Genomic DNA, 27,834 nt, shown 5'->3' on the forward strand with positions numbered 1-27,834 from the left:
GGTCGGCGGCCGCCGCCCCCTGCAGCCCCCGGAGCCGCCGCCGCCTTTGATGCGGCTGCTGCTGCTGCTGCGGGCCGGGCCGGGCCGGGCCGGGCCGGGCCGGGCCGGGCCAGGCCAGGAGGCAGGTGCGCGGCTCGGGCACTTCAAAGCGCCCCGCGCGGCCACCGCCTTTGTAATGCGCGGAAACGAGCCGGCTCCGCGGCGGCAAGCGGAGAGCTCCCCCCCCCCCCGCCCGCCCGCCCAAAATAGCCTTCCAGAGGGCCCCGCTTAACACCCTGGCCCGCGCCCCCCGGGCTGCGGAGGTCGCGCTGGGGCTGCGGGCGGCGAGCGCAGGCGGGGCCGGCCCCGGGCCCCGGAGGAGCAGAGCAGAGCAGGCGCGGGGCGGGCGAGGGAAGAGCTTCAAAGGCTCCTCCTGTCCAAACACCCCTCCCGGCCCACCAGGAAACTCAAAGGCAGGCGCAGTCAGGCAGCTCCTTTCCCCCTAAAAATTCAAAAGCCTGGGCAGAAAGCGAAGAGGTGCGTGGCAGACCCACGCGGGCGCCTCGAACACGTGCGCCTTGCTTCCTGCCTCCTTCCTCACGCAGCCTTATCGCACCATCTACACCACTGCTGTCTCGGTCTCGAAACAGCCTCCCACAGCCCTGTCTTTCCCTCTGCCAGACGGTTCCCGCATTGCCACCGTGGCCAAACGCTCACCCCAAACTCTTCTCCCCCCGCAGCCCGATGTCCCTCCGGATGTGCCCGTGTGGCAGCAATGCTCCTGCCGCGAGGCTGAATGCCGGCTGAACATGTGGTTCCCCTCCAGTGGCTCCCAAGCTGTGACCAAGACGTGCGCGGTCCAAGAACCGCAAGTATCTGGCCTTTCATTTTGCCTCATAAACAGTGCTGGAGACATTAATCATCAGCCTCAGCAGCTCAGACTGCTGAAGTATATTTTTTATCAAATTCCTTGTGCCCGCCATGGTGAAATTGCTGTGTTTGTTTGTACCAAGCTTCACTTCCTCCCCCATCCAGATGTGCAGTACCTGCAGCTGGTGGCCCATCTCACCTGGCAGACACATGTGCAGCTCTGAGTGCCAGAATTAGCCCCAGGACAAAAAGGCCTTGTGTGACCCACAACCTCCACGGGAGGGGAGTTTTACTGCTCAGGCACAGCGGGAACCATGTCTGAAGAAAACAGGGTGACTTTATTCACATCTCCTATATCCTCCCTCTGCCCACACCCTTGAGTGTGATGGAGGGATGGCAAGGTGTATGTGTGTGTAGCCACGCATGCATGTTTTGGGTCGGTTTCTATAGGGAATGGACAGAATGGAAAGTTTATCTCTTGGAGTCTGGGGAGGAAGGAAGTTGTGTATGGATGAATGACTTTTCCATGACAAACAATGAGTCTGCACAGACATGGTGTGATGTCACCTAAAGAATTTCCAAGGCAGCCTCAGATACAGAAAATCTTTTCGCTGGCAGAGGAAAGAACATCCCACCTTTCCATTTCAACGCAGCCAAAAGGAAGAAGAATTAGGATGGAAAAAAAGAAAAAAAGCCTTCACTCTCTGTCTTTCACACACACATATAAGGTATGCACCATGTAAATAAATGACATGATGGGAGAGATGTATCCATAAGCTTCGCCCTAACCAAGTCTCCTCATGGGTTCTGAGAAAGGAGTAAACAGTGGCAAGCCATCCCAATGACTCTCCAAGCTAGGTATGTGAGATGGCAATAACTGATACACGTTCACGAATACGGATGATGTCAATGTTCGTGTTGGTGTGAATCTCTCTTGGTGCATGTGTGCAGTTGCAGCAGTCAGCAGGGCAACAAGCACGTGATCACAAAGCAGTACTGCACCAGCGGTCAAACTTTGGCACTGTGGAGGCATGCAACCTAAAACCTTTATGGCCTGTAAAGCCTGCAAGATGCTCAGGTGAAACTTGGTCTTGAAATACATGGCATTAATTAAATATCTCATTTTAATTATTAATATTTGAATGCAGCTGATGATTAACAACAGCAAAATGTTGTGAATACTGCTAGTAGCAGCCTGATGGCTAGTAAGCACAAGCAATGCAATGATTTTATTTTGAATCATGGGACATAAAAATTGCCATATTGGATAAGAGGACTTAATCAGCCAACCCAATATTCTGTCAAAGGTTAAAGGAAATACTTCAAAGGAAAATGTCTGAAACTGAATTCTAGCTAAATTCTGCTCCTGGAGAGAGTGACTGCTGTTAAGATGTGAATTGTGGAAGTGAGTCCTTTTTAAGGTCTTGTAGATAATTTCTTCGCTGATTGTGTTTATGACTTCAGATAAAGTGGTAATAGCAAGTGAGGTTTTGTTGGAGGGATTTAGCCTCAGCCAGCAACTTCCAAACTGAAAGCTGCAAAGTATTTGGCTGGTGGTTCGAAGAATACTGTCAGCCTCTCTTCCTTGTTGCTGTCTGCTTCAACTTGCCTTCAAAGTGAGTCTTTGTAAATGAAAAGCTTGTATTATTCTTTTAAGCCCAAATGCACGGTTGCTTCAAGCAGCTTTGGCAAAGTTCACTTTGCCAAAGCAGGGTTGGCTGGAAGAAGTCAGTGAGATTTTGTGAGGAAGAGAGCTGGGGTAAAGCTGGAGAGCTGGGATGAGAAGGGTCGGCAAGGCGCCAGGGTAAGGGGGGTAAGGAGCTGTTAGCAGTAATTCAAACGATTGACTGGGATGCTGGCAGGGTCATCAGGATTTGGGGGGCTCAAGGGGAGGCGCCTAGGAGTCAACAGGACATTAGGGTGGCTCTGTAGGAGGGACATGAGTGGGCCACTAATAGTGGGTCACTACACTAACATGGTTTTGGGGAGGCCCTGCATAAAGCCAATCTCACCCTGTCTTGCTGCTCCCTTGCCAGCCCCTGCCTCTGGCCCAGCACCAGTCCAGCTGGACCACCCCTCCTGGTGATCACCCCTGGCCACCCCCTGCCACCGGTCTGAGTCCTGCTTTTATCCCAACCCTCCCTCCATGTGGCAGCCTGCTCATATCCACTCATGCAAGGAGACCTCTCCCCTCCCAGCAATCGCCATCTCCCTCCCTTCCTTCCCTCCCTTTCCCTTCCTGTACCCCCTGGCCTCTTGCTGCTCAAATGGGAAGGGAGAGAGAGAGCAAAAAGGGTAAGTGGCCACACTGCTCCCACTGCAGGAGGGAGGAGGGGTGTGGGGAAAAAATCCAAAACAGAGGCTTGGCCCACTCAGACAGTGGTAATGAGTCCATGATGCTGTGAGGCAGTTGGAAGGCTGGTGCTTGCACCCAGACCATCGAGGATCATTCGGGCAAAACAGGGAGCCGTCACCTGAAAAGGGACATGAATCTTAAACCTCAGAGTAAAGGTCTAATGCTCTTCTGACTGAGCTAGATGATTCCTTCTTAGAGGAAAAAAGCAGCAGCAGCAGCAAGCTTATATCTTAGTAAGAACTTGGCATTTTGCTGCGCTCAACAAGTCTGCTGCCCTAGGCAACTGTCTACTGTGTTGCCTGGCTGCCTAAAATTAATACCTGTATTCGCCTTTGTTCAGTTTTCAGAGGTGACAAATGTGCATGAAGCACTAATTTACACATCAAGTTTTGAAAGTCACACTGAAGCAGCTGGGAAGTTATTGCCACTTTCCAAATACTGTTACTGCTGCGTTTGCTGGAGGGAAGTTGCAAGACTTGAAGAAAGAAGGGGAGGTCGTGTCCATGAGACCATTTGCAAAAATTTGACAAACTCTGTGAAAAAGTTGAACCCTGGCTAGAAGACAGCCCTGACAAGTTAGAAAAGAGTTACCCATGCAAGTCTCTTGTCCTATTATTGATTTTTTTAAATTTTGGGATGTCCCCAAATGTGACACAGATCTTTATCAAGTGCTATAAAGGGTGTTGAAAGAAAATGTAAACCTCCTTCCACTGCAACTGAAATGATCATAATTTCTGCATCTTGTCTGGTTTCTCTCAGACGGGGCAGAACTGGACATACATCCTTCCTGTTATGGTCAAGAGCCTCTTTCAAGTTCCTGTTTATTCTCACAACTTGACTGGTTCATTGCCTGTTTCTAATGCCTCACAATGTCCAGTGCATCCAGAAACATTTATTGCTCTCTTTCTCTGTCTTAGGTCTGACATAAGCCACTTAACAGGGGAAAATACTCACTTAAGTAGAGTCTCATCTACTTAAGGAGCCAGCAGAGATTCCTAGGGATCCCTGATCTGGTTTACATATGCCGCATGGAAGGGAATCCCTGCCCTCAGTTTCTGCGCAGTGGACTCAGGCTCTACCAAGAGGTGCCCCATAAAGCCCTACCATACACTTCTGGCTTCTGGCCGCTGGGCTTGGTTTTAACCACAGTTCTTACTAAGATTTCAGGAATCTCATTAAAGTAGCATATCCACCCATTCAGCTGAACTAGTTTTAGAGGGAGTGTGGATTAAAAAAAAAAAAAAAAAAAAACTCCTTGAAGCTAAATTGCAGCCTTCAGCCAGAATCCTCAGTCGTCTTTTACCTCCCTGACTTGTTTTGGACTGCACTGTTCACCTACTATTGTTCCTGAGCTGTTCTTCTATTAGCACTGTAGCATCGTGTTGCTGCACTGGTGTCAGTCTTTCCAGATGTAATGTGTTATTTTATTTGTAGCATGATTATTAATAAAGCAGCAATGGGAGTCACCTCTGTAGGTCCAGATCCAGCTGAGGTGTTACAGAAGGTGTAACAAAACCTCCCCAAAGCATCCCAGCACATCAGTCCTTTGTGTCGGTCTCTTTGTTCTTGACATTGCACTGCCCTGTTCAGTTGTTCCACACTGTCTGTCTGTCCATTGTAAAGGCAGATTATTCCTACTCACATCCTGCTTGTTTCTTTTGGTACTTATGCACTTGGTTTTATCTTCCGAGGTGCTCATGTGCTACCTTTTTCTGCATCTCATCACCTGTCACCCCTGCTGACAGATCCAGATTTCCTTTCACCACTACCTTGCTCTTTCATTTTTCCATGACTCTCCTGACCAATGACATTCAGTCTCACTGTCACTCGAGCATGTAGTGCAGCACATGCCAAGATATACCTTCCAGCCTCAGCAGACCTGGTGACAGCTGTCCCTGAAGTGTCTAGCCAAGGCAAGCAAGAATGGAGGGAGGTAGCAAGAAAAGCAGAAGTATTAAAAACAGCAGAAGAGGCCAGATATTAAATCTTTTTACCATTTAAAACTAGAATAGCTAAAAAGTATAGTGTTTCTATGAATAAACCAGTTTTTCACTAGCAAAAGACCTCACAATCTTTGTCTTTTATCCCACAATATTTCACATGACAGGCAGTGAGTTCACCTGCAGCAAGACCATCTCACCTGCTACAAAAAAGGAGCAAACTCCAAGGATAAATTGGCACTACCCCACCTCCCTGTTCAGGTGGTTCGGTGGTAGATGTACCCTTACAGTAGATGGGATCCCAGTGTCTAGCCAACCTGGTTAACAGAGACCAGATGTTCAAAAGAAAAGTGCAAAAGACTCAGCAATGACCTATGGAGCACATGCAGCTTCTGCAGGTGCTGAAACAAAAGCAGTTTCACACTTCTGTCACACCCTGTGGCTGGGAACCGTCACAACTCTTTTGGATGGTTAAGTAGAAGCACTGTAGCACAAAGAGGCTAAGAAATTTGCTCGTGTTCCCCAATTCTGAGCTTCACAGTAAGGGCTAGGAAGAAAAGTGACCTGAGACTTTTTTTTCCCTAAATTCTTGGTTATGCACCCTGCAGCTTAAGGGAGGGAAGCAACGTAGAATTATTTTAGCAGGTATCTGTCTGCTTGGGAAACATCAATATTCACAATATTCCCAGAGACAGACTTCAGGCCATCCAATTCCTCTTTCCATGGTTAGTCCACTACACTCTATTTGCATATTGGTCCAAAGAACCTAAATCGGGAGTTACATGAGAAGGATGGGACATGTTTGGCCCAAATTTTGCACTTGTCGTTTCTATGACTGATAGAATTCCAGAGTTTCTAGAGCTGCAGCAGATCATCGTTAGTCACAAATTGAAACCATCTTAGTGTATTTTATTTACATGGGTAAGCCATATAAGAAACTAGAACAGCTCCCACTGTGTGTGGTCATAATCCAGCAAATCACTAAATACATATATTTGAAAAATACCAAACATTATCCTCTGATGACTGTTTGGTGGTTATTTAACAGACCCACAGTGTCGCAGTTTACTTTCCAAATAGGCAAGCCACCTCCTCGGCTTGTGCTAACAATTTCTTTTTCAGAATCCCCAGATCCCCTCAAAGGAGCCACATCAGGTGCAGTTGAACCACAAGCCCAGGCAAGGTTAGCAGCTCATGCTGCTCCTGGACAACATTGTCGGTTTCCATGAATGAAAGATTCCAACTTTTAAGGCCATCTAGCCAGTACCTTCCACAAGAGCTACATTTACATGGAGGATTAAACATCTCAGAGGGGAAAACAACACGAGGAAAGTGAAATGGAAGAAAGTACGTCCCTCCTGTGTTTGTTTACCAGGGGCGACTTTGGGAGCTGGCGTACCACTTGTGATATTGCCCGTCCCACGGACCCCTCGAGCCACGTAGTGAAGGCAGCCCTCCGCTCTGCTAGCAATGTAGTAGTGGCTGCAGTATTTCCAGAGAGCAGAGAACTCTGGACCCAGATTATGGCCATTACACGTACACGTGTCAGCCCTGCTTTAAGATTAGGCAGGATAATAGGACAAAGTTCTTTCTTTAACAGCGTGAGCAACAAGGCAGTGAAAGATAGTCTGAGTCGAAGCAACTTCTCTGCAGAGACTTCAGGACAGGCCAGAGGAAGGGAACAGCTGGATGACTTTAAGTAGTTTCTTCCTTACTCTGATCTTGCAAAGCACAGCGCACCCTTCCTCCTCCCCAAAGTGGTGTTTAGCTCCTCCAATCCCACTGGAGCCATCCCAAACTGAGAGGATTTATGTCCCTGCAGCTACAGGCCTGGGCCTCATTTTTTGCTTTTAGCATATTTTACTTCTAGTTTGTTTCATACTCCGTTTCATACTTCCACTAACTAGCAAAGACAGTCAAATATTTAAATACAGTTAAGCTGCTGCTGCACTGGAGTGAATGACCCAGGGGAGACACAGAGATGCACAGTTATTTCTCTGTTTTGGACATCCAACAACTCAGCATAAGCCACAAGGATTGGTGTCAGTCTGACTTGGATCAATAGTGTCCTGTTAGTTTCTTTTTTTAAACCATAATGAGCAAATCTTGATGTAGGAATACAAATATAAATTTCCAAAGGAAATAGTCATGGAATAAATTCTAATTGAATTTACTTTCACTCTCTTTCCTGTTAGAGTCTTCAAAGATGTTCTTACAAAGTCCAGTCTCATGAAAATAATACTAATAGTCAGCTCTTCTTCCACTAAAGAATTGCAAAGCAAGCACATAAACACCATACATTAGATCCCTCAACTCTAACAGGTACTATTTTCCCTTAACCTACAGATAGGGAAAATGAGGTGCAGGAAGGCTAGGTAACAGGCTCAGACCAGTAAATCTGTGGTGCAGATTCACCTCTTTTCTGTAAAGCATTAAACCAGGTGCTTAAAAGTAGGCATACGTCTACCTGTTTTCCTGAATCAGGGTCAATATTAAAATCTGCTTTCTGTTTCCATTCTTTTGAGCACCAAATACTTCTTCCATCCATTAAACATTGTTCCTGCTCAAATACAGCACATTCAAAGCCACAAGTAATAAAACATTGTGGGAATAATGCGCCAGTGAACAGCATCATTTACACACTTATCACAGTTTCCAAAGCAAAGAAGAAAACATTTTCCAAGCACGCTTAATATATTTTGAGTATTAAAAGCCCTCCCTATAATCAGAGGATTACATTAATTTATTTATCCACTTATCTTTTATATGGTCACTTCCAATCAGTTTAGGAATATCCTGTCAATTCTGGATGCAACAAACTTAAGCTAAATCAGTTCAAACTGTCTTAGGAATAGACTGCATATACATTGGTACCAAAAAGAGATCATTTTATATCTCACCTTTTTTTTAGCACCAATCACATATGTACAGTTCTGATTTCAGAATAAAAGTAAGTTATTTAAGATCTTGTTGGCAAAATGCTATTACAACATTTTGACCTTCCTAAATAAAGAGTTTCCAAATACAAATTTTCAGCAGAATGTGCATTCATGCAAATTTAAGCTGGAAGAGTTATTTCAGTGTTGATTTTTGTGTAGGTTACCCTTTAAACTGAAAGTAAAACCTTCAAAATTAAGATCTGCGCTCATTTAACTAAACTGTTCAGTTAAACCACTATGGTTTTTTTTTCAAGTAGATAAGGTCTAACGTGAGGAACAAGGAGCCATGTCTATTTTCAGTGACACATCATATGACCCCATATATAAATTTACAGAGCATTTTGAAAGCTGTTTGGTTTATTTGGGGTCCCTACTCTGTCTGGAATCTCACTGCTCAAAACCCTGCGACTCTTTCTCTAATTTCCAATCTAAATTTATTCATGGTCAGCTCACACCCATTTGTTCATATGCCAATGTGCCAAGACTGAGGCTGTAGCCTCACAATACGGTTGTGCTGGCAGCATTACTGAGGTAATAAATACGTGCGTCTCCCATCCTCCGGAGCTCATCCCAGCCCTGTCCTGCAGGACACTGCTCTTTCAGGCTGCAGCCCCACAAAAACACAAGCAGAGCCTAAACTGGCCCCGCTGTAGTCCCAGGCTCCCATCTCCCTCAGCCTGTCTCCTTCCTGTGCTGGTCCTGATTTTCATCTGTCCCACTGTGAGCAAGGGCAGGGAGTTAAAAAGATTCAGAATTAAACTTACCAAAAAAATTGTATGCTTTTGACTTATTTAACTCCCTGGACTGGTTCATGTGGGAATCAGAAATGTGGCCGAGCAGGGCAGGAAGACGTGGCCAGATGGAGCCGTGCCGGCACTTCAAGAAAAATTGTATTCCTTGGAGGATTTTTGATTGTGGATCAGTTCCCTGACTGAGTTCATATAGCACATTGCCACAAGCTGAGGGCACAACTGAGTGCGCTACGGAGAGGGTGAAAATCTGCTTCTTGGACAGGAACTGCTTAAACCAATACTGCTGCCAAACTGAAAAGCAAGAACATGGTAATGCAAACAAATCTAAAATATCTAAATAAAAAAAAACATAACAAAGCACTAATTTGAAAGGCACCTCTGTGTAAAATTAACTACTTCATGTTTGAAGTGTAGCAGCTAGTATTTGCTCCTTTGTAAATCCTTCCCTGAGCAGCAAGAAGAAAAAAAAATCTGAAGTGGAGAAGCAACTAAAATTGCAGAGCACTTTACTCAAATTTATTCCTTCTCAATGACTTTGAATTTGACTCAGTTTTCAAGGCCTATTATATAGATATTTTAACTGCCAAAGCTTTCCAAAAAAAGCTTTTTTTTTTTTTTCCTGCTTCTCTCCTCAACATGAACTGTAATGTGACATTTTTGCTGGTGGTACAGACATTAGAATAGAATCCATCTTTTCCTCCCACAGCTCTGCTGGCCCAGTAGAGCTAACAAAAGTGAAAGCTTGCTTTGCATCAGGAAAAATCAGTGGAAGTTGTCACCAGATCGGTTATCCCACCAATAGTGATGGTTTCTGAGCATAGCTCTGTCCTTTGCACATCCCGCACTCCACCAGTGGGGCTTTATCCTCCAAAGACCCAGCTCACACCTAGCCTTCAAAGTAAGAACCCAGATTTCAAAAGTGCATGTAGAAAACTGAGCTTCCCCTTTCCTGCTTTTGATGTGAAAAATATGTTGTAACCACCAGACTCAAAACTCCTAGAGTTAAACTCTTTGAAAAACCTTCATTTAGGTGCCTGTTTGACACCTCATCTACTCAGAAAATGCTGTTCAAGCCTATGGACGATATATACTGGAGACTTTGGCCCTAAGCCGTTCTGAGAGTCTAGTTGGCAGTATACATATTTGCAGCCTGTCTTATACCCTAAAAAGTCCCTAAAATTCACCATTCCTGTACCAGGTGCAATTGGGCTGGACAAGGATACCCTATTTGGGTTGTTATGATCCTGCAAACTTAAGAAAGGAGCTTGGAAATTTTGACTTCTCATGACACCAGTCTTTCAATCCAGTTTGCTATCAAGAGCCGAGGAAGGACAGTCCTGCTTCTCTTGCCGCAAGTGTGGCCCTTAAATTGCCCTGCCCTGGCATTTGCAGCAAGGAGCAGGTAGCAAGGCAGCGATTTGGCTCTCACCGTCTGCACTGCCACGATTTCGGCTGGAGCTGTGCTGCTCTGCGAGGTGGGGATGTGACCCTGTGCCTGGGCATTATGGCAAGATGCCAGTTTGGGACCTGCTAAGCCCAGCACTGCTGCTGATTTGCTTAGTGATTTTGGCTATAACTAACTGAGACTCTGAACTTTAGTTTCTTCACCTACCAAGGATCAGTATTGTGATATTGCCAGTGGATGCTGTGATACATTACAGGATCTAATGCATTTAAATATCCTTCTGTGAAGCCATGTAAATACGATTATTATTAACTCCATATTCACAGTGACACCTCAGGCAGAATTTACCAAACAAAAGAGAATAGTGTATAGGACACAGAGCTTTTTTCAAATAAAGAGAGGTGTTTTGGGAAGTTGGTGGGAAAATATGTAACCAATGGGAGAAATTAAATGGATTTAGATCTTCCAATTGCCACTCAAATAGAGGAAACCAAAATGATCTATTTCAAGCTACCATCCAAAAGAACATTTACAGTATCAGATATTTTTTTCTTCATTATTTTGAATGTATATATTCTCTCTAGGCAATATGATATTGAATATCTTGACTAGAAAGGACTAGGGAATTTCTGTACGTGGAATGGCTATTCATCTGGAATGTAACATTGACTTTTTTGGCCAAATACAACGTTCTTGCAGTGGGATACGTGTTTGTTCTGCAGAAATAGTGTATTTGTAGAAAAGGTAAAGATTGCTTGCGGGTGAGGGAAGCATGCTGGGTCACACAGAAGGGTTTGTGTGTGTGGTGTCCTGCATGCTTGTTTGCAGGTGTGGACTACAGAAAGCCCATGTATGAGGATCTGTGCACCCATGCCTGTGGTGGGCAGGATGTAGGAGGAGAGAAGGAATCGCTTGAGTCTCTATACTGCAGGGAAAGCAAAAAATCCTGTTAAGGATTTATGCTGTTACAGCAAAACAACTTCCTCACTTTAAGCAGAAGCCAGCTTTTTGATTGTCTTTATTTCAGTCATGCTGACGGTGTGTAGTTCTTTGATCAAGCCCAGTGCCTTTTTTGTCCTGAGAAATTCATCACTAAAAACGGGCTACCAAGACTCCTAGCTCCTACTCCTGCTCTTGATCAAAATTAGCCCTATTTTTCCAAAGTACTCAGCTGCCTTTGAAGTGTGCTTCCAAGACTTTGGGTGAACAGCCTTCATATTGCTGCACACTCATACAGTGAAAGCAGAGTTTTTTATTATTATGTGAATGTGTTTGAAAATATAGTGACATGCACGTTCAAAAATATGTTCTAGAGAAAGTATGTAAGGGAGATGTCTGAAAAGAAATTTGTGCATAGTGTGTAATAATTATAACATGTTTTCATTTATGCAGTGTCTCCTCCACGCACAAGGGAATATAATGAAATGTAACGAAAACCGCATATCGTTACAAAAAAACGGGAGAGAGAGTGTTTCATACAAAGGTTAAACAAAAAAATCTGTTTAATGTCACTTTGGGGATTAGAGGAACTGGAGTAAAACAAACATCCAGAACAAACTTTGAGGGGTTGCTTCAGGAAAAGCACGTGTGTGTGTGTGTGTGTGTGCCATCACATCTGCATATTCAGTACGTCTTGCTGGGACAGCTAGGGGAAAAGAGGAAGCTGGAAATTTTCAGTGTGGGAATTAGATGGAAGAATGTGAACCATTCTAAACAAAACATAGCTAAGTTGCCAGCTGACTTGCTAAAATGCCAGTGCTCTCTAGGATCCATTGAAGCCGAGCTAAGGATTGGCCTTGCAGCTCAGGCGCTGGGTAGGGAGCCAGGAGATCTGGGCTGTACTCCTGGCCCTGCAAGAAACTCAGCATGTGACTCCGGAAAGTCATTGAGGCCTCGGTTTCCAAAAACTATGACTATATTTCTGGGCATCTAGCGTGAGACAGCATGAGCTCAAACATCCAACATTTCAAATGAAGTCAAGCTGCAGGTAACAAATTCCTATCCCTGCAGAAGATATGCTTTGGGCCTCAGTTTTACCATAGATGTAATGGGGCTAAAACTTGCTAAGCAACCAGAAACACTGTGAAGCTTAAGGTATTAAATGATTACGCAGAGCTTTGATTCTACCAAATGAAAGGTACTATAGATAAGCACAGGAGTATTATTTAATTACCTGTTACTTCCCACATCCTGGCAACCATTGCCATTCTATAAATATTTTCACAGGTTTCAATATATCTAGAGATTTTTGTTTGTGTTTCCTGCTTCAGGGCATTAAGGAATAATCTTCATACTAAAGGATTCACTGTTCCAAAAGGAACAGAAAGAATACAGACAGGGTTTGCTGGCAAAAAGTGTAAAACAACAACACCAACAAGACTAGGAAAATAGTAGAACTCAGGTAAAACAGTGGAAAGCAAGCTGCTTTTCCACACAATTTAGTCAGCTTGTATGCTGGAAAGAAAGGACTAAAAGCAATATTTCTAGCTCACATTTTCATGTGCACATACATTTTTTTTAAAATTGGGAACCATGTGGATTAAAGAAAGTTGTGTTCTCATTGTACATGACAGGGCCTGGTCACATAAAAATAAATCTATATGGAATGAATATACTGTAGGCAAAGGATTACTTTGTTTTTCTGAATGATATAGAAATAAATTGAAAGAAGAACTAGTATAAAACACACATCTTTTTATATCCATTTATATTTCTACCTCTAACACCGTGAACCCTATACTTTTTCCCCACCCTGTTCATGTCTCCCCTTAACTTCACCGCCACATTTTCAGGGAGGATTTTCAAAATTTTTCTTGTGCACAGGTGGATAGCATGCTTTGGGAAATTCAACAGCTTGAATGAGGTTTTAGGGTACCAAAGAATGCAAGCAAGAACAAATGCAGCTTCTGAAAGTCACTTCCCTCTGCCACCACTTCTCTCTGCATTCTCTGGAATTGCAGCCAAAAAACTTCTGAAAATCAGGCAAATTTAGCACCAGAAGTTTCTGCACTATTACTTTTAGGAACAAGATGTTAAACTAACCTTCCTTTGGCCAGAACTAATGCAAATTCTGCATTCTGTATAAAATTGTATTTTGTATCTTTCACCTGCATTCCATATAAAATTATATTTCATAACTCTTACCTGCAGCTTGTGTTCTTTCATGCTGGGCTCTAACTGTGACTGACTTTCACAGCATGTTTTCAAAACAGTACTGCCCCATTTTTCATTTTTCCTCTAAGAACTTACTTTGGAGCCAATATTTGTAGGGCAGATGACATAACTTTGTCCAATTCTAGTGAATTGCCAATTTTAAAATGCTATTTACTACCTGAAAATGTACTGGTGGCTCTGGTCCAGAGAGGGAGGAGTTCATAGTTAAAATTAACACCGCAGTAATCCCTGGATAAAAAAATACTGTGGTTCAAGAACTGGACAGCTACTTCTGTCTCTTCCCTGACCAAACTTACCTTCTTATCAGGTTATATCTAACTCTTGCTATTGCAAGAATATATGAATCACCCCTTCCCAGACCTTGCTCCCATGTGCCCCAGGCAAGACTTGACTGGAGAGGAACAAGTGCAGGTATCGATGCCTCCCCTTTCCTTGGTGTTTCTGACAGAGATGACTAGCAACAAGCTTCCCTAAAAGCCAAATAACGCTTACTCACAAGCTGGCCAGTATTGCTACATCTGCCCTGACTGTATGCAAACCTCTGGCAGAGCGGAAGTCGCATCCACTTCCACGCACCCACTTTTCTCCAATCTCAGCCCAAGGCCAGCTACTTCGGGAGAACATATCCTCATCCCAAGCTGAACATGCTGGATGTCATTGGAAATACACAGAGTTTTAGCGTACTCTGTTGGATTTTGGACAACTGTTGCAGAGAGAGATTTCACAAACATGCTGCTGTAGCAGGTACTACACAGCATGTCAGGCACACATGTATGGGCTGTGACTACAAGAACCACCTGTTTTCGCTCAGGTTGTAGAGGTCTTAGAGTTCAATCCCCAGGCAAGGCTTATGAAAGCAATTACTACCTGAAAGGTCTCTTTGTTTTTGTACCATTCTGCTTTTAATAATGATTACATCAGATACGTTCTGACATCTCGATCTTCTTTGGCACTGCTAATAAAGGAACGACAAAGCTCAACACTTAAAATAGCGCTCAATGCAATGAATTGCAAGCATTCCGGTTTGAGATTTTACTTCCTGCACTTCCAGAACACTTTCTTTTGCTGAGTTGTAACATCGTGCACAAAACTTCATATAAGCTATGAAGGAGCTGACACACATGGCGGAGCAGGGATTTGCCTGTGGTCATGGGCCCAGGTCACTTTGTCTAACCACCAGACAGTCCTGTCACACAAGAGCAGATGAGCTGTACATGATAGGTACATGACATCCGAGTCCAAGAGCCAACACCAAAATACATTATTTTGGTTCTTCACACAGTCCTTTCATCTATAGACGATTCAACCTATTACAGCAGCAATGGTCACTGAACAACTTAATGGCAAAATTGGGAATATAAACTAGAACTCCCATGCTTTATACCCTCTGACCATTCTTCCTCACATAAACACAGCTATATTCTTGTCAGTTATTGATCAAAACCCAAATGAAAAAAAAACAACTCCCACAGGCTCAAATTTAGAGCCAGTATTTGCACTGAGACATCAGATCTGAATTTTGCCCCAGCACCTGCCTAAATATTAACAGTATATTGTATTTTGAATGAAAACACCCCCCGCCCTGACACCAGGAAATAAATGGCAGATCAGAATTACTTTGTCTAGATGGAACCACCTAATCCTAAAATACAGACTTGCGTAGCACTTCACCATATTAAAGTCATGGTACCTGCAAGGTACAGTAAAAACATGTTTTTTCACTTTTACGGAAAGCTTCATTGTGACCTAATGCTCAGGTCAAAGCTCCGCCAAGGCAAGAGGAACATAATGTTACAATTGCAACATAATGTTACAATTCCTAGTTGTATTTTCTTTATGCTGTCTGGTCTGAAAAATGACTGTTTTAAATAAAAGCCTAGCTCTCCAGTGCTGTCTGCATGAATGAGGACCCCCCCAGGCTCCTAACTCCCTAATACCCCTTTAATAATCTTGGCCATAATGAGTGGAAGCATATGAATCCTAGTCGTCTGTACACCCGTTCTGTGCAGTCTTTTCTGCTCTGTTGGATGAAGCTGCCTGTCGTCTCTCAGGTGCCAGGATGTGGGACAGCGTGGTGCACATGGGGCAAGGGAGGGAGCAGTGACTGCAGGGCACAGCAGAAGGCAAGAGACAGCCAATTTAGTGAAAGCAGTAAGGTTAGCTAGGCAAGGTGGGGAAATATATTACTTTAGGAACCAATTTAAGGTTGAATGGATCAAAAGAGAGAGAAGTGTTTGAAGACCACAGGCTTTATTGTTTAAGTGGTTTGGTGTCATTGCTCTCCTGCAATCAGTGGGATTGCCCATGAGTGAGAAAAAGCCAAATGCCAAGAAGATTTCTGTGGATAAATTCAGCAATCTTCCATTCCATGGTTGGAGCTTTAAAAATGCAGAAAGCACATGGAGCAGGGTGGCAGAAGAAAAGGAAGGGTAGGGAAGGAATCTGTATTTGTTATCTCTTAAATGATTAATTTAAACCAGGCATGGAAAAGGGGGGGGGGGATGTTATCTTACAAACTAAGAAGCAAAAGGAACAAATAGGGACAGACTGAGATGAAACTGCAGAAAGACCCAGCGGACACTATGCCCAAACATGGAATACAAGATACAAGACAGACGATGGTGCAGGTTTATCGGCACGGATCACTTCCAATCGCAGAAGCCATGAGTGAGTTATGCAGATCTTCCTGAACCACTGCCAAGCAAAACTGTCCAGCCTCCACTGAACACCGGTGTAATTGGGGAAAAAAGAATGAAACGTTTATCTGGCAAGTGCTTTCAAAAAGAGAAAGCGGCTGTTCGGAGCTGTTCAAGGGGCTGGAATGTTAGAAATAGTTCCAGAGGGATAGATTAGCAGTCAGAGTGCATATGAGGTAGTCAGAGATTTTTAATAAAATGCAGTTTATCACATGGTGATTACCACCTCCTATTTATACCATATGAGATCATGGTAAACATGGCACATATTTCTTTGCTTCTGGAAATGCAAAATCAACTGAACAACCATGTGATAAATTGCCCCTTTCCGTGCACTTTTACTTTGTCTTTCTAAACTCTATTTCCAAACATCTATCATTCAGATAAAGCAGACGATAAAAAACTACTACAAAAATACTTTTTGTCCTTCCCCCTCAAAACACAGGAGATTAGGATTATGAGTCCAAACTCCAGGGCTACTCCATGTAACATCTAAATCTCACTAGTTCACAATGAAGCACAGACAGACACTCGAAGTGTAACATGTGAGAAAGGGGACTTCAGGGTCTCCAAAAAAATGCACCATCTATTTCTAGCCTTTGCTGGTTACACACAACAGGCATTAAGCACACAACATGCTAAGATATAAAGAAAAAAATATTTAAAGTAAAATCCTATGGCTTAAGGAGCGTGCCTTTCCCCCTTCCCCTCAACTGCGATTTCAAGGTAGAAGGTTTAAAAATAGGAATTATAGAATTATTTCCATGGTAAGTTTCCATAACCAAATACAGGATAATACAGTAAAAGACTTCACTAGCACTCTTTCAGAATGACTTGTATAACTTGCTTGTAGCTTTGCCAGTTATGAGTAATGCAACAATCACTAAGATATGCCAACACCACCTTTGTACCACATTTCTTTCACATGTTGCCTGATGTCTACTGGACTCAACCTTCTGGTGAGCAGCCCCACTGTCTTCAGCTGAACAGGTCTCACAAAGCCAGGCCCACGCAGCCTGCGAAACACTGCGCATGCCAAACCTTTCCCCTGCTCCTGACTTCATGTAAATTTTCTTTTTTGGTCAAAGTGTTCTATGATTGGTCTAAGCACAGAAGCAGGTTTAGAGTACTCTTGCTCAGCAAAATCGACTCCCCTAACTGTTTTCACATTAATCCGATGGTACAGGCAAAAATAAATAAATAATGCTAAGAAGATAATTAGCACTGGGTGACACCTGGTACAGCGTCTGTGTGAGGCTGTGGTGCTGTGATCATTTAAGCCAGATCTGCACATTGCTGGATCACCCAGGAGCACAAATTTGATCGGGATCAGGCCAAGGCACATGACCACACTTCTGAATGAGCCAGAGCACACGATACAGAGCCAATGCCAATTTTACGCTGGCTTTATGCCCACTGCAGGGGTGCAGATGATACCTGATTTGGCTAGAGCTGTGTACAGTGATACCCGATCCTGCATACAGTCTGCTAGTAAAAAGTTAACCTGTCAAAAACTTCTTGAATTAACTTGACCGGGCAGAGCGAATGAATACCAGGCCAGCACTTTGCCTCACATGGCCATGGCATTTTTGAGCCAGTAACAGGAGTTCTATTGCTGGATTTTCTGTGTTGCCAAACCACAACCTAATGTCAACAGCGATGCTTATATGCACTGGGATCTCATTGCAGGACCAGGGCCTAAGAGTCATTCCACTCTCATGGTCTCCAACTTAAGGCAAAAAAAAAGAAAAAAAAATAAAGCAGAGTGAAACTAAGCATTTAACATCTAAGTCTCTGCTCAACAAAGACTACTAATGTGGAATCTGTACGTGAAGATGGAGCCAGGGGCACTTCTATAGCAGATAAATTTAGATGATGATTAAAATAGAGCCTATTCCTTTGGGTTAGTGAAAGTCTCAGTATAGCAAACACATCAGTAACGCGGCTGATTTTAGTAGTATTTTAGTAATCCAAACAGTATTAAAAATGCGGCCTGTCATGATGAACAAATGTGAACTCTACTTTTTTTTGTTACAGCTCTTTGGCACTGAAGAGCAGCACTGCTCTCCTGAAACTGCTTCCAAAAGCCTTACCTGATCTGCAGTAGGACTTAACCCATTTTTAACACCCGTGCAGGAAGTGCCCGGTGTTGAAGCACACACGGTTACCAGTACATGAGGCTACAGACAGGTAGCAAACGCGGATTTCAAAGCGTCTTTCTCGAGACTGCTGGAAACGCTGAAAATTGCTTGGTTTACGTGAGCACCTAAAACTGTTTTCAGCGCCAGTTCAAGGAGACCGTTGGGAGAAAGCCGCTCCCCATAATTCTTCCGTTGCCCAGCGCGGAGGCCCTAGCCCCCTTGACAGCTCCCCCCGTCCCCGAGCTATGGAGGGCCACGCTCCTGCGGCCTTGATGGGGATGCCTACGTGGGGGGGGTGGGTAAGTTTTGGCCCTGGTGAGGCCGAGACAGCCTGCGGTTAGGGCTTCTCCTCACCGACATGGCGGGAAGGGCGGGGGGCAAGGGGGAGGGACACGCAGGGCCCCGCCCCGCCGGCGCCCCCTGGCGGAGGGGCGCTTGCCGCGGCGGCGGGCGGGGAGCGGCGGCGGCGGCGGCGCAACGGTTAACGGCGGGGCGCAGCGAATGGGCCGCGCTGTTTCCAGGGCGACGGCTCGGAGTGTTCCGGATCGTACCATTGCGCAAGCGGCGCGGGGAGGGGCGGGGGGAGCAGCGCCGCCGTCGCCAGACCCAGCCCAGCCCAGCGTCGCCTCCTCCTCCCCCCCGTCCTGCCTCCTCCCCCCTCCCCGCCCGGCCCGAGCGCGGCGCCGGGGCCCAGCAGCGAGCGGCGCGGCGCGGCGGAGCGGAGCAGGCGGCCGGCGGCGGCCGGGCCCGGAGCGGCGGAGTCGGTACCGGCGGCGGGGCGGGCCGGGCCGCGCCGGGCAGCGCCGGCGCGACCTCCCTGCCTCGCTGCCTTCAGGTCGCCGCCGCGGGATGCGGGCGGCCCGGGGCCGCGGGCTGTGAGCGGCGGCGGCGGCGGCGCGGAGACAAAGGGAGGCGGCGGGGCTCGGCGGCCGGCGCCAGGGACGGAGCGCGGGGGCCGCCGCCGGGGCGCACCCGCCCGCCCGCCGCGAGGCGGCACGATGCGGCACGGCGCGGCGCGGCCGCAGCAGCGCGGCGGCGGCAGCGGCGGCGCGGCCCGCCCGGCGCGGCGGTAAAGGCGGCGGCGGCGGCCGCAGGGCCGGGCCGGGCCCCGGTCGCGCAGCAGCGTCTCCCCCCGCGGGCCGCGCCGCGCGGGCCGGCGATGTGAGGGCGGCGGCGGCGGCGAGGAGGAGCGCGGCGCGACGCGGCGCGGAGCGGAAGGCGGGCGGGCCCCGAGCGGAAGCGGGCCGGGCCCGGCGGCGGAGCGCGGCGCCGGCGGGGGCGGCCGGGCGCGGGCGCGGGCGGGCGATGGAAACGCACATCTCGTGCCTGTTCCCGGAGCTGCTGGCCATGATCTTCGGGTACCTGGAGGTGCGCGACAAGGGCCGCGCGGCGCAGGTGTGCACGGCCTGGCGCGACGCCGCCTACCACCGCTCCGTGTGGCGGGGCGTGGAGGCGAAGCTGCACCTGCGCCGCGCCAACCCCTCGCTCTTCCCCAGCCTGGCGGCGCGGGGCATCCGGCGGGTGCAGATCCTGTCGCTGCGGCGCAGCCTGAGCTACGTGATCCAGGGCATGGCGGACATCGAGAGCCTCAACCTCAGCGGCTGCTACAACCTCACCGACAACGGGCTGGGCCACGCCTTCGTGGCCGAGATCGGCTCCCTGCGCTCGCTCAACCTCAGCCTCTGCAAGCAGATCACGGACAGCAGCCTGGGCCGCATCGCTCAGTACCTCAAGGGCCTCGAGGTGCTCGAGCTGGGCGGCTGCAGCAACATCACCAACACTGGCCTCCTACTCATCGCCTGGGGCCTGCAGCGCCTCAAGAGCCTCAACCTGCGCTCCTGCCGGCACCTCTCCGACGTGGGCATCGGGCATCTGGCGGGCATGACACGCAGCGCGGCCGAGGGCTGCCTGGGCCTGGAGCAGCTCACACTGCAGGACTGCCAGAAGCTCAGCGACCTCTCACTCAAGCACCTGGCCCGCGGGCTGGGCCGCCTCCGCCAGCTCAACCTCAGCTTCTGTGGGGGCATCTCGGACGCGGGGCTGCTGCACCTGTCACACATGAGTAGCCTGCGCAGCCTCAACCTGCGCTCCTGCGACAACATCAGCGACACGGGCATCATGCATCTGGCCATGGGCAGCCTGCGGCTGTCTGGCCTCGACGTCTCCTTCTGCGACAAGGTGGGGGACCAGAGCCTAGCCTATATCGCACAGGGCCTGGACGGGCTGCGTTCCCTCTCCCTCTGCTCCTGCCACATCAGTGACGAGGGCATCAACCGCATGGTGCGACAGATGCACGGGCTTCGCACCCTCAACATTGGCCAGTGCGTCCGCATCACTGACAAGGGCCTGGAGCTCATTGCTGAACACCTCAGCCAGCTCACGGGCATCGACCTCTACGGCTGCACCCGCATCACCAAGCGGGGCTTGGAGCGCATCACCCAGCTGCCCTGCCTCAAGGTGCTCAACCTGGGACTTTGGGAAATGACTGAGAGCGAGAAGGTCAGGTGAGAGGAGGGGGGCACCCCGAGACCTCCATCTCCTCTGGAGGGACTCATGGACTGACTTACTGACTGACTGCTGCAATGGAGGGGAGAGAGAGGGAGAGAGAGAGAGCACGAGAGAGAGAGAGAGAAAGGCACGCACAGAGCCATGCTACCCACGCACCCTGGCACTGGATGGAGGAATATATATAGAGAGAGAGTATATCCTTGACCCTTCTGTGCTGCCTACCCATCCTTGCTCTGGAGGAGAAGGAGGAAGGAGGGTGAGGGGGACAGGAGGAGAGAGAGAGAGAAAGCACCTATCCTTTCCAGGTCATGCCTCCAACTCCACATTGGGAAACAGAGCTCCCCCTCCCCCCACAGCATCCTTCTCTACAGAAGAGGCAGAAGCCCACAATCTTATGCACTGGGGCTAGAGATACCCCTCTTTATCCCCACTCCTTCACTCCATCCCCTCATGCACTAAGGATGGATAAAGAAAGGCCCTTGTTCTGCCATGTATCGAGAATAGATTATTTTTTGTTTATATAAAGGAGAGTGGGAATGGAGATGGGAACAAACAATAACAGCAGCAGCAGAAGCTTCCTAGCTACATTTCCATACCCAGCCACCCAGTTCCCCTGCACACTGGGCACAGACACAGCTTTTGGTAAAACCATTCCACCTCTGCGCCTGCCCCTCCCCCGCCAACTGGGAATTGTGACAGAAATACTGCTCCCTAGGTACATTGATTTTTTTTTTTTTTGTCTGTTTGCAATCTCCAGTTCCATGTTATTCTCTGCTGTGGGTGGATACAATCTCCCACTATTCCAGTTTTCCACTGCACTGAGAATAGGGATAGCAGCAACCTCTCCTTTTGTATGTTTCCATGTCATCCTGCGCTATGGTTAGCGAGAAAGCCTAGGCACTCCATTCTTTCTCCCCATCTCTCCGTATTGGAGATCCAGATAACCATTTCCTCCCTCTCCTGTCTCTGTAGGGACTGGACACAGACCCTGGTCTCTTAAACCTCCCCACATACTGGGGGATGCTGAGAGTTACCGAGAGACGCATCTTCCCTTTCATCATTCTCTCTTTTTCTCCCCTCCTTCTCTTTCTTGGCAATGAGGATAAAGACATATCCAGCTACATATCCATTCCTCTTTGGATTGGGGGTGAGTGGGTGGAAGGGGGCAAGTAGCTCCCCTCTACCCATGGGACTTGAGGAAGAATCTCCAGCTTCATTTCTGCTTCTTTTGAGATACTGTGACCTGTTTTTATTTTGAAATGCATAAAAAAAATTACTGCTACAAAAACAGCCTCTTAACTCTCCCACCTATCCCTTGCTTGTGTCTTATAACTGATCCCAGTTTTCCTTATCCATTCTCCTCTTTACAGTATTCATTTTCTTACATGGTTTTATTTTTAAAGACATTTGAAGTTGCTGTTCTTGTGGATTTTTAAGTACATTTTTTTTCTGCTGAATATATTCTATATATATAAATATATATATATGATGTCTGGCTACCTCGTTTTAATTTGTTACTTTTTTTTTCCCCTCAAAACCCTGGAATTCTTACAGGAAAGAGATTTTGAGACTGAAACATTTTTGTGCCTAGACTGGAATAATGCCCCTTGGGTTTGTATTTTTTTTTCTTTTCTCTCCCTTCCCCCCCATTTCTCCTTTATTTTTTTTTTATTTTTTAAGCTTACCCTACTGTGTCCCACCTTCACATTCTGGTTGTGCCTCTCCCTCCCTCTTCATTGGGGATTGGGGACCCAAACTGTGCTTCTGCATTTTTACTCTTCTAGCACAAACATGTAACATGTGAGAATCCATGCTGAGGATTGGGCTACTGTTAACAGAAATGTGTAAAATGCAAGTTCGTTTAAAAAAATTTATATATATAGATATATGCAAATATTTTCCCCTCCCCTCCCAAATCACCTACAAAAGGTCACTATGTGAGGCTTCCTGTTTGTAAGTGGAGAGAGGAGCAAAGCAGGCCTGCAGGCCCTGAGGCTGTAATGTGAAGGGGAGGAGACTGAAGTTCATCTGTCTTATCTCTGTTCTGTCAATAAAATGGAGCTGGTTCTTTAGATTTTTTTTTATTATTATTTTAAAGAGGAAGAATAAGGTTTTTTGTTTTGTTTTTAAGAAAAATATCTTGGCTTTTTTTGCTCATATGTTCAAAATCTCAAATCCTCCACAGTAACAGGCCAGACCATGGAGTTAACGCAAACCCAGAGACCCCTATGGATTAATTGTACTGTTTGTGAATTTGTATAAAAAAATAACAAAGATCCTCTTAAAACATTTTATATTCTTACAGTAAAAGGTTAAACTGATATTTATATAATAAAAGAGGAAATATGAAGTATGTTTTTGAAAAAAAGATGTATCTGTGTTGTCTGTGCTTTTTAAAGACAGGTATCTTATCTGTTGATTTTGGTAAGCGTGCTGTAATAGCTTATATGGAGGGTTTGGGGCTGCTCTCTCTTGTTTCAATGAGTGACCAAGTCTGATGAGAGAAAGGAAAGAGAGAGTCTGGTCCCTCCTGTGCAAATTGTTGAGTAACATCATAATTGAAAGTTTATTAAAAAAAAAAAAAAAGGTTTTAGCAGGACCAGCTTTGTATGCGAGAAGTTACCTGTTCTCAGCATCTCTAAAGAGAAACTGAGTTATACAGCAGATTAGTGTTACGTGTCTGCTCAGTCTGAGGTCAGACATGCTGAAACTGCTGAAGTTTGCTATCAGGCAAATTGAGCATTTTGTGGTAGAGGAAACCTACCATTTGGAAGGGGGAACAGAGGGTTGTATTTATTAATTTTTAAAGCTTCAGGTACATGGCAGAGGTTTTTTGTGATTTACTTAGCCTAAATTGACACCCAACCTCACCATCCTCTGCAGAAGATGAATCAAATAAAAACATTTCCTGTAATGGCAATCACCTAAAAACTGCACTCTTGCCAGCACACGAAAACCTGGGAACTCTGAAATGGCTTGGTTGATTTCCATTGCCCAAGCAAAGATAAAAGTAAAGAGGAAGTAAAGTGGAAATTTAAAAAAAAAATGTGTGAATAATCTAAGGTGTCCTTTGTATTATACCGTAATCTTTCTCTTTAATGTATGACTTTTAACCTGACAGGGTCCCTTTTAGACTTCTGCGATGTGGTTTTTTATTGTTGTTTGAGATGGAGCTTAAGCGGTGTTCATAGGGCACGAAACAAAGCTTTTCTCCCTCTAAGTCCTGCAGCAGGGCTTTCTTCCCCCGCTGCCCCCTTCCTTCTTTGAAGGAGGGGTTGGGGTAGAGAGAATGCGAAATGGTGGAAGAAGCCGAAGCCATTGTTCAGGAAAGTTAAAAGAGGAGCTGTCCTTGCTTGCTTGTTCAGTCATGCATACTGAATCTCGCCGTGTGAGGGTCCCTATGGAAAGGAGGAGGGTGATTCTTCCCCTCTTTTTAACATTCCTCTCCAGGCCTGGCTGTATTTAGCTGCTTTCCTCCATGCAGAGGAGGGAGGGGGATGGTCTGAAGTTCCTGTACATTTGCATTTTAAGCACTTCCAGCGCTGAGCAGGCTACTTTGTTCCAGCCCGGCTATCCCGCTCCTGCGGCACTCACCCAAGTTCTGCTCCAGGTGGGGGAACTGCCCGCAGCACGGCCCTAGCAAAAGAGGTCCCCTCCACTCCTAGTATGAACCTGTTCTGGGCGCTTAACCTGTGTGTTTGCAGATGTTTTTTGGCTAAGACTCGGCTATACATAGTTCTTTGTTACCTGCTCTAACCACCTCACCCCTTTCATGTCAGTGTCTCACCTTAAAAGGGAAAATACCTTATAAGAGGGCAGAGGGTAGAGTTGCATACTATCTATCTATCTATCTCCTCCGCATCCTGAGAAGGGCTGGCACCTAGACTGCCTCAGGATTCAGGCTTTCGGGGTTGGCTTCCTCCCCCCCCTCCCCAAGACTTCCAGGCTTTCTGCTGGGAGTTCATCACAAAAGCTGCATTGTTCACTTTAGGGAAGGCCACCACAATTGGATCTAATTGAGCCTGACACTATATCCATCTTCCTTTACTTGGAGGGAGGTGTGGGGTCTTTCTTCCCTGTGTTTAAAAAAAAAAAGTCTACAATAACTTCTTGACCGAAAAAGAGGATGTATGTATGAACACTATAAACAACAGGGATTCCAGATCAGGTTCCTATTACCACTGAAAAGTTAAGTGTTCATTGCAGTTCTAGCAATGGCTGGAGAATGATAGATCTCCTATGAGGTAGGTTTGTTTCTGCTGGATTTCAGTGGAAATACACAGCAGCTCCTTATTAACCCCATGTTCACATGGATACTTGAACATCTAAATGACCATAATGTGTGTATTCTTTTAAAATTCTGTAATCAGAAATAGGATTTAAAAAAAAAAAAGAAAAAACCTTTCCTCTCCCCATTAAAAAAAACAAAACAAAAACATTGCCCATGTGGCCCAGCATGCTATTTAAATGGAAGCCAAGCCTCCCTGAAGCCTGGTGTTTAGACACACCGGACTGTTTCCACAGAAGGAGCAAGTGCTCCCGATGGATTGCCTCTCTCCAACACCCAGGAATGACAGTACTGTCTTGGGCACAGGTGCAGGCCTTACTGTCCAGCGAGGCCAGAGTTGGAAGAATGCATGCGTTTTCTAGTATAGAGAAGGGTTTCTTAAAATAAATAATCCATTGCTAACAACCATAGACTGATTACCATATAACTCCTCAGGGTAAGAGGGAAACTTAATTTTCACTCTCCAGCCACTCTTGAATTTTTGAACATGACTCAGTTGGCAACCAAGGTAGAAAAACATAAAAAGCACTGTTTGGAAGTGAACTGGAAATCTCCCGCCTGTGTCACGGAGGTCGCAGTGCCCAAACACATGCCAGAGACCCACCGAAGCAGCAGTGGCTCTGCGAGTGAGCACATGGGGCTGGGAGGCAGCCCTGCATGTCCTGGCCCTTTGGTCCCAGCTGTCACTAGTGAACCCACCAAAAGCTCTCCCAGCATGTCCAGCCTTGCCGGTTGAGGCAGCAGAGTCCCTGCCCTGGCGTGCCTACAGCAGCGGGAGCCAGACGTGGAGGCTAAACCAGGAGCTCACTAGCTGCCCAGCCTGCTTTATGCAGATGGTGGCGCAAAGTGGAGCAGAGCAGGTGTGAAGCGAAGGGGAGGAAAAGTGCTCAGCCAGGAGAGGAAGAGGAGGAGGAGGCGGCTAGGGATCAAGCGGCACAGGCGGGGGGAAGCTGGCTAACAAGCTGCAGCGATGTCCCTGAGCGCGTGAGGGTCCCTGGTCTGCTGCAGCAGCTGCTCCCCTGGCTGGAGCCTGTGGCTGGCTCCTCTCCCTGGTCCTCCAAGACCACATTTGTGGAGGGGGGAGATGGGGGCGGAAGAAGGCAGCTCCACCTGGGTCCTACTGCACTGGACTAGCACATGGGAGGTCTGTGCTAGTCAGTGTTAAGCATGAAAGATTTATTCATTTTTATACCTTCTCACCCCACGTTGCTGGTTCTGCTGAGGCTGTTTGCTGTGGCAATTCTGGGGGCTTCAGCTTCCCCATTAATAAATAACTGGGGTCTCGGGATAGATTTAAGGCAAACTGACTGGTGTCTGTGTTAGGACAAGAGGTGGTCTGTGCAGAGTATTATATAACTTACTATTGAACCTGCTCTTCAGCAATCGGGGAAGAGTTAAAGCGAGGGCTGGGTGGCCAAGACATCCAAAGTTTTTGGAACCAAAACCAGAAGTTAATACACACTGCCCTTAACAGCTCAAAGGTAGTTAGTTGTCCCTTAGATCTGGCAGCCTCACTACATGCACGGGTTCGTTCTAGCAAAGGGGACTCTTGTTTTTTTCTCTCTCTTGTTCCTACCTTAAATCCAACTCTTTTAGCCAGCAGCTCTTTAATAGTGCCTTCTGTGGAGAAAAGATAATCAATAAACTCAACTGGGTGGTTCAGGCAGTATTTGAGGACCCCTAAGGACATCAGCTAGGCACTATGCCAAAGCTGCTGGCTCGGTTGCATAATGCTCCCTGCCGTGGCCAGCCATGGAGCCCTTCCCACCGAATTCCCCAGCCCTAAGCTGCATGAAATAAAGAGCTGGAGAGGGTTTGTCCAGTTCCTATGCCAGAACTTAGATTCCAGCCACATCTGGCAGTGACACTAGTGCTTCCCCCCCCCCTTTTAATTAAATCTACCAAATGCATTAGCTAAATGCCAGTCCAACCTGAAATAGCACTGTGAACATTTCAAAAAAATCCATCTCTGACCTGTCCTTAAGACAGAAAGATGAATGGAAATGGTATTTTCTTAAAATATTTCCTAAAACCAGGGGTGTGTTTTGGAGACTGGGTCCTAAGTTTAATACCGGGGACTAGACACATGCCCTGAGCAAGTATTTTCACTAGAGGGTTACAGAGACATGAACTCTTATTCGGCTCCAGAACTGAATGTGCTCAGATCTAGAAAGGGGCAATTCCTAGTCATTTTCCTTCCCTTGATTCTTCCATCTCCAGGCAGAGTTTAGTGATTTGAAGATAAAACAATGTTCTCCCGACCTTAAAAAATAATAATAATAATAATAATAAAAAAATCCTGTCTGAAGTTCATCCTCTTCTCTTCCTTCCCCACCATCCACCCATACAATGTGCCCGAACTTCACAACCCCTGGGTAACTCCAGCAGCGCGGCTGGTCTGCACCGGAGGCGCATAGTGCTACACGGGCACGCCGATCGCGGCTACGTAGCCAGCAGCCCCTCTTCGTGTTCGGTGAACGAAAGCACCCACCGCTCAGCAGCAATAAAACCCCGCCACCACCGCCTTTCGCGACAGCTACAGCTGCACTCCCGGTGCCCCGGCTCCGGGGTAAAGGCACCGCGTCCTTCAAAGCTACGAACTCCTCGTGCCACACGTCGGGGCGGGGGGGGAGGCCGGCAGGGCTGCTCGTGCCGCGGGGTCCCCGTCTCCGCGCTCGCGGCCTCGCTCGAGGATGCCTCGCGGGCAGGCCGGCTCCGGCCACCCTCGGCCGCGCAGCGGTGAGCCGCAGGCGGCGGGGAGACCCCGGGGGCCGCCTCGCCCCGGC

General features: G+C 47.0%; 2 protein-coding genes across 2 annotated transcripts in view; one reads left to right on the top strand and one right to left on the bottom strand.

Moving 5' to 3' along the window:
* The window catches only part of WNT5B (Wnt family member 5B), a 73,493-nt gene that overhangs the window by 17,852 nt on the left and 27,807 nt on the right, over window positions 1-27,834 (bottom strand). The window lies entirely within an intron of this gene.
* On the top strand, window positions 19,558-23,128 carry FBXL14 (F-box and leucine rich repeat protein 14). The gene has a single exon (XM_067307109.1). It carries the CDS (start codon window positions 19,558-19,560, stop codon window positions 20,758-20,760), a length of 1,203 nt encoding a protein of 400 aa, XP_067163210.1. The 3' UTR covers window positions 20,761-23,128.

Source organism: Apteryx mantelli, chromosome 1 (genome assembly GCF_036417845.1).
Source record: "Apteryx mantelli isolate bAptMan1 chromosome 1, bAptMan1.hap1, whole genome shotgun sequence".
Taxonomy (NCBI): Eukaryota; Metazoa; Chordata; class Aves; order Apterygiformes; family Apterygidae; genus Apteryx; species Apteryx mantelli.

Excerpts from the sequence above, each read along its gene's own strand:
- FBXL14 (XM_067307109.1), top strand. The coding sequence starts at position 19,558 with ATGGAAACGCACATCTCGTGCCTGTTCCCGGAGCTGCTGGCCATGATC.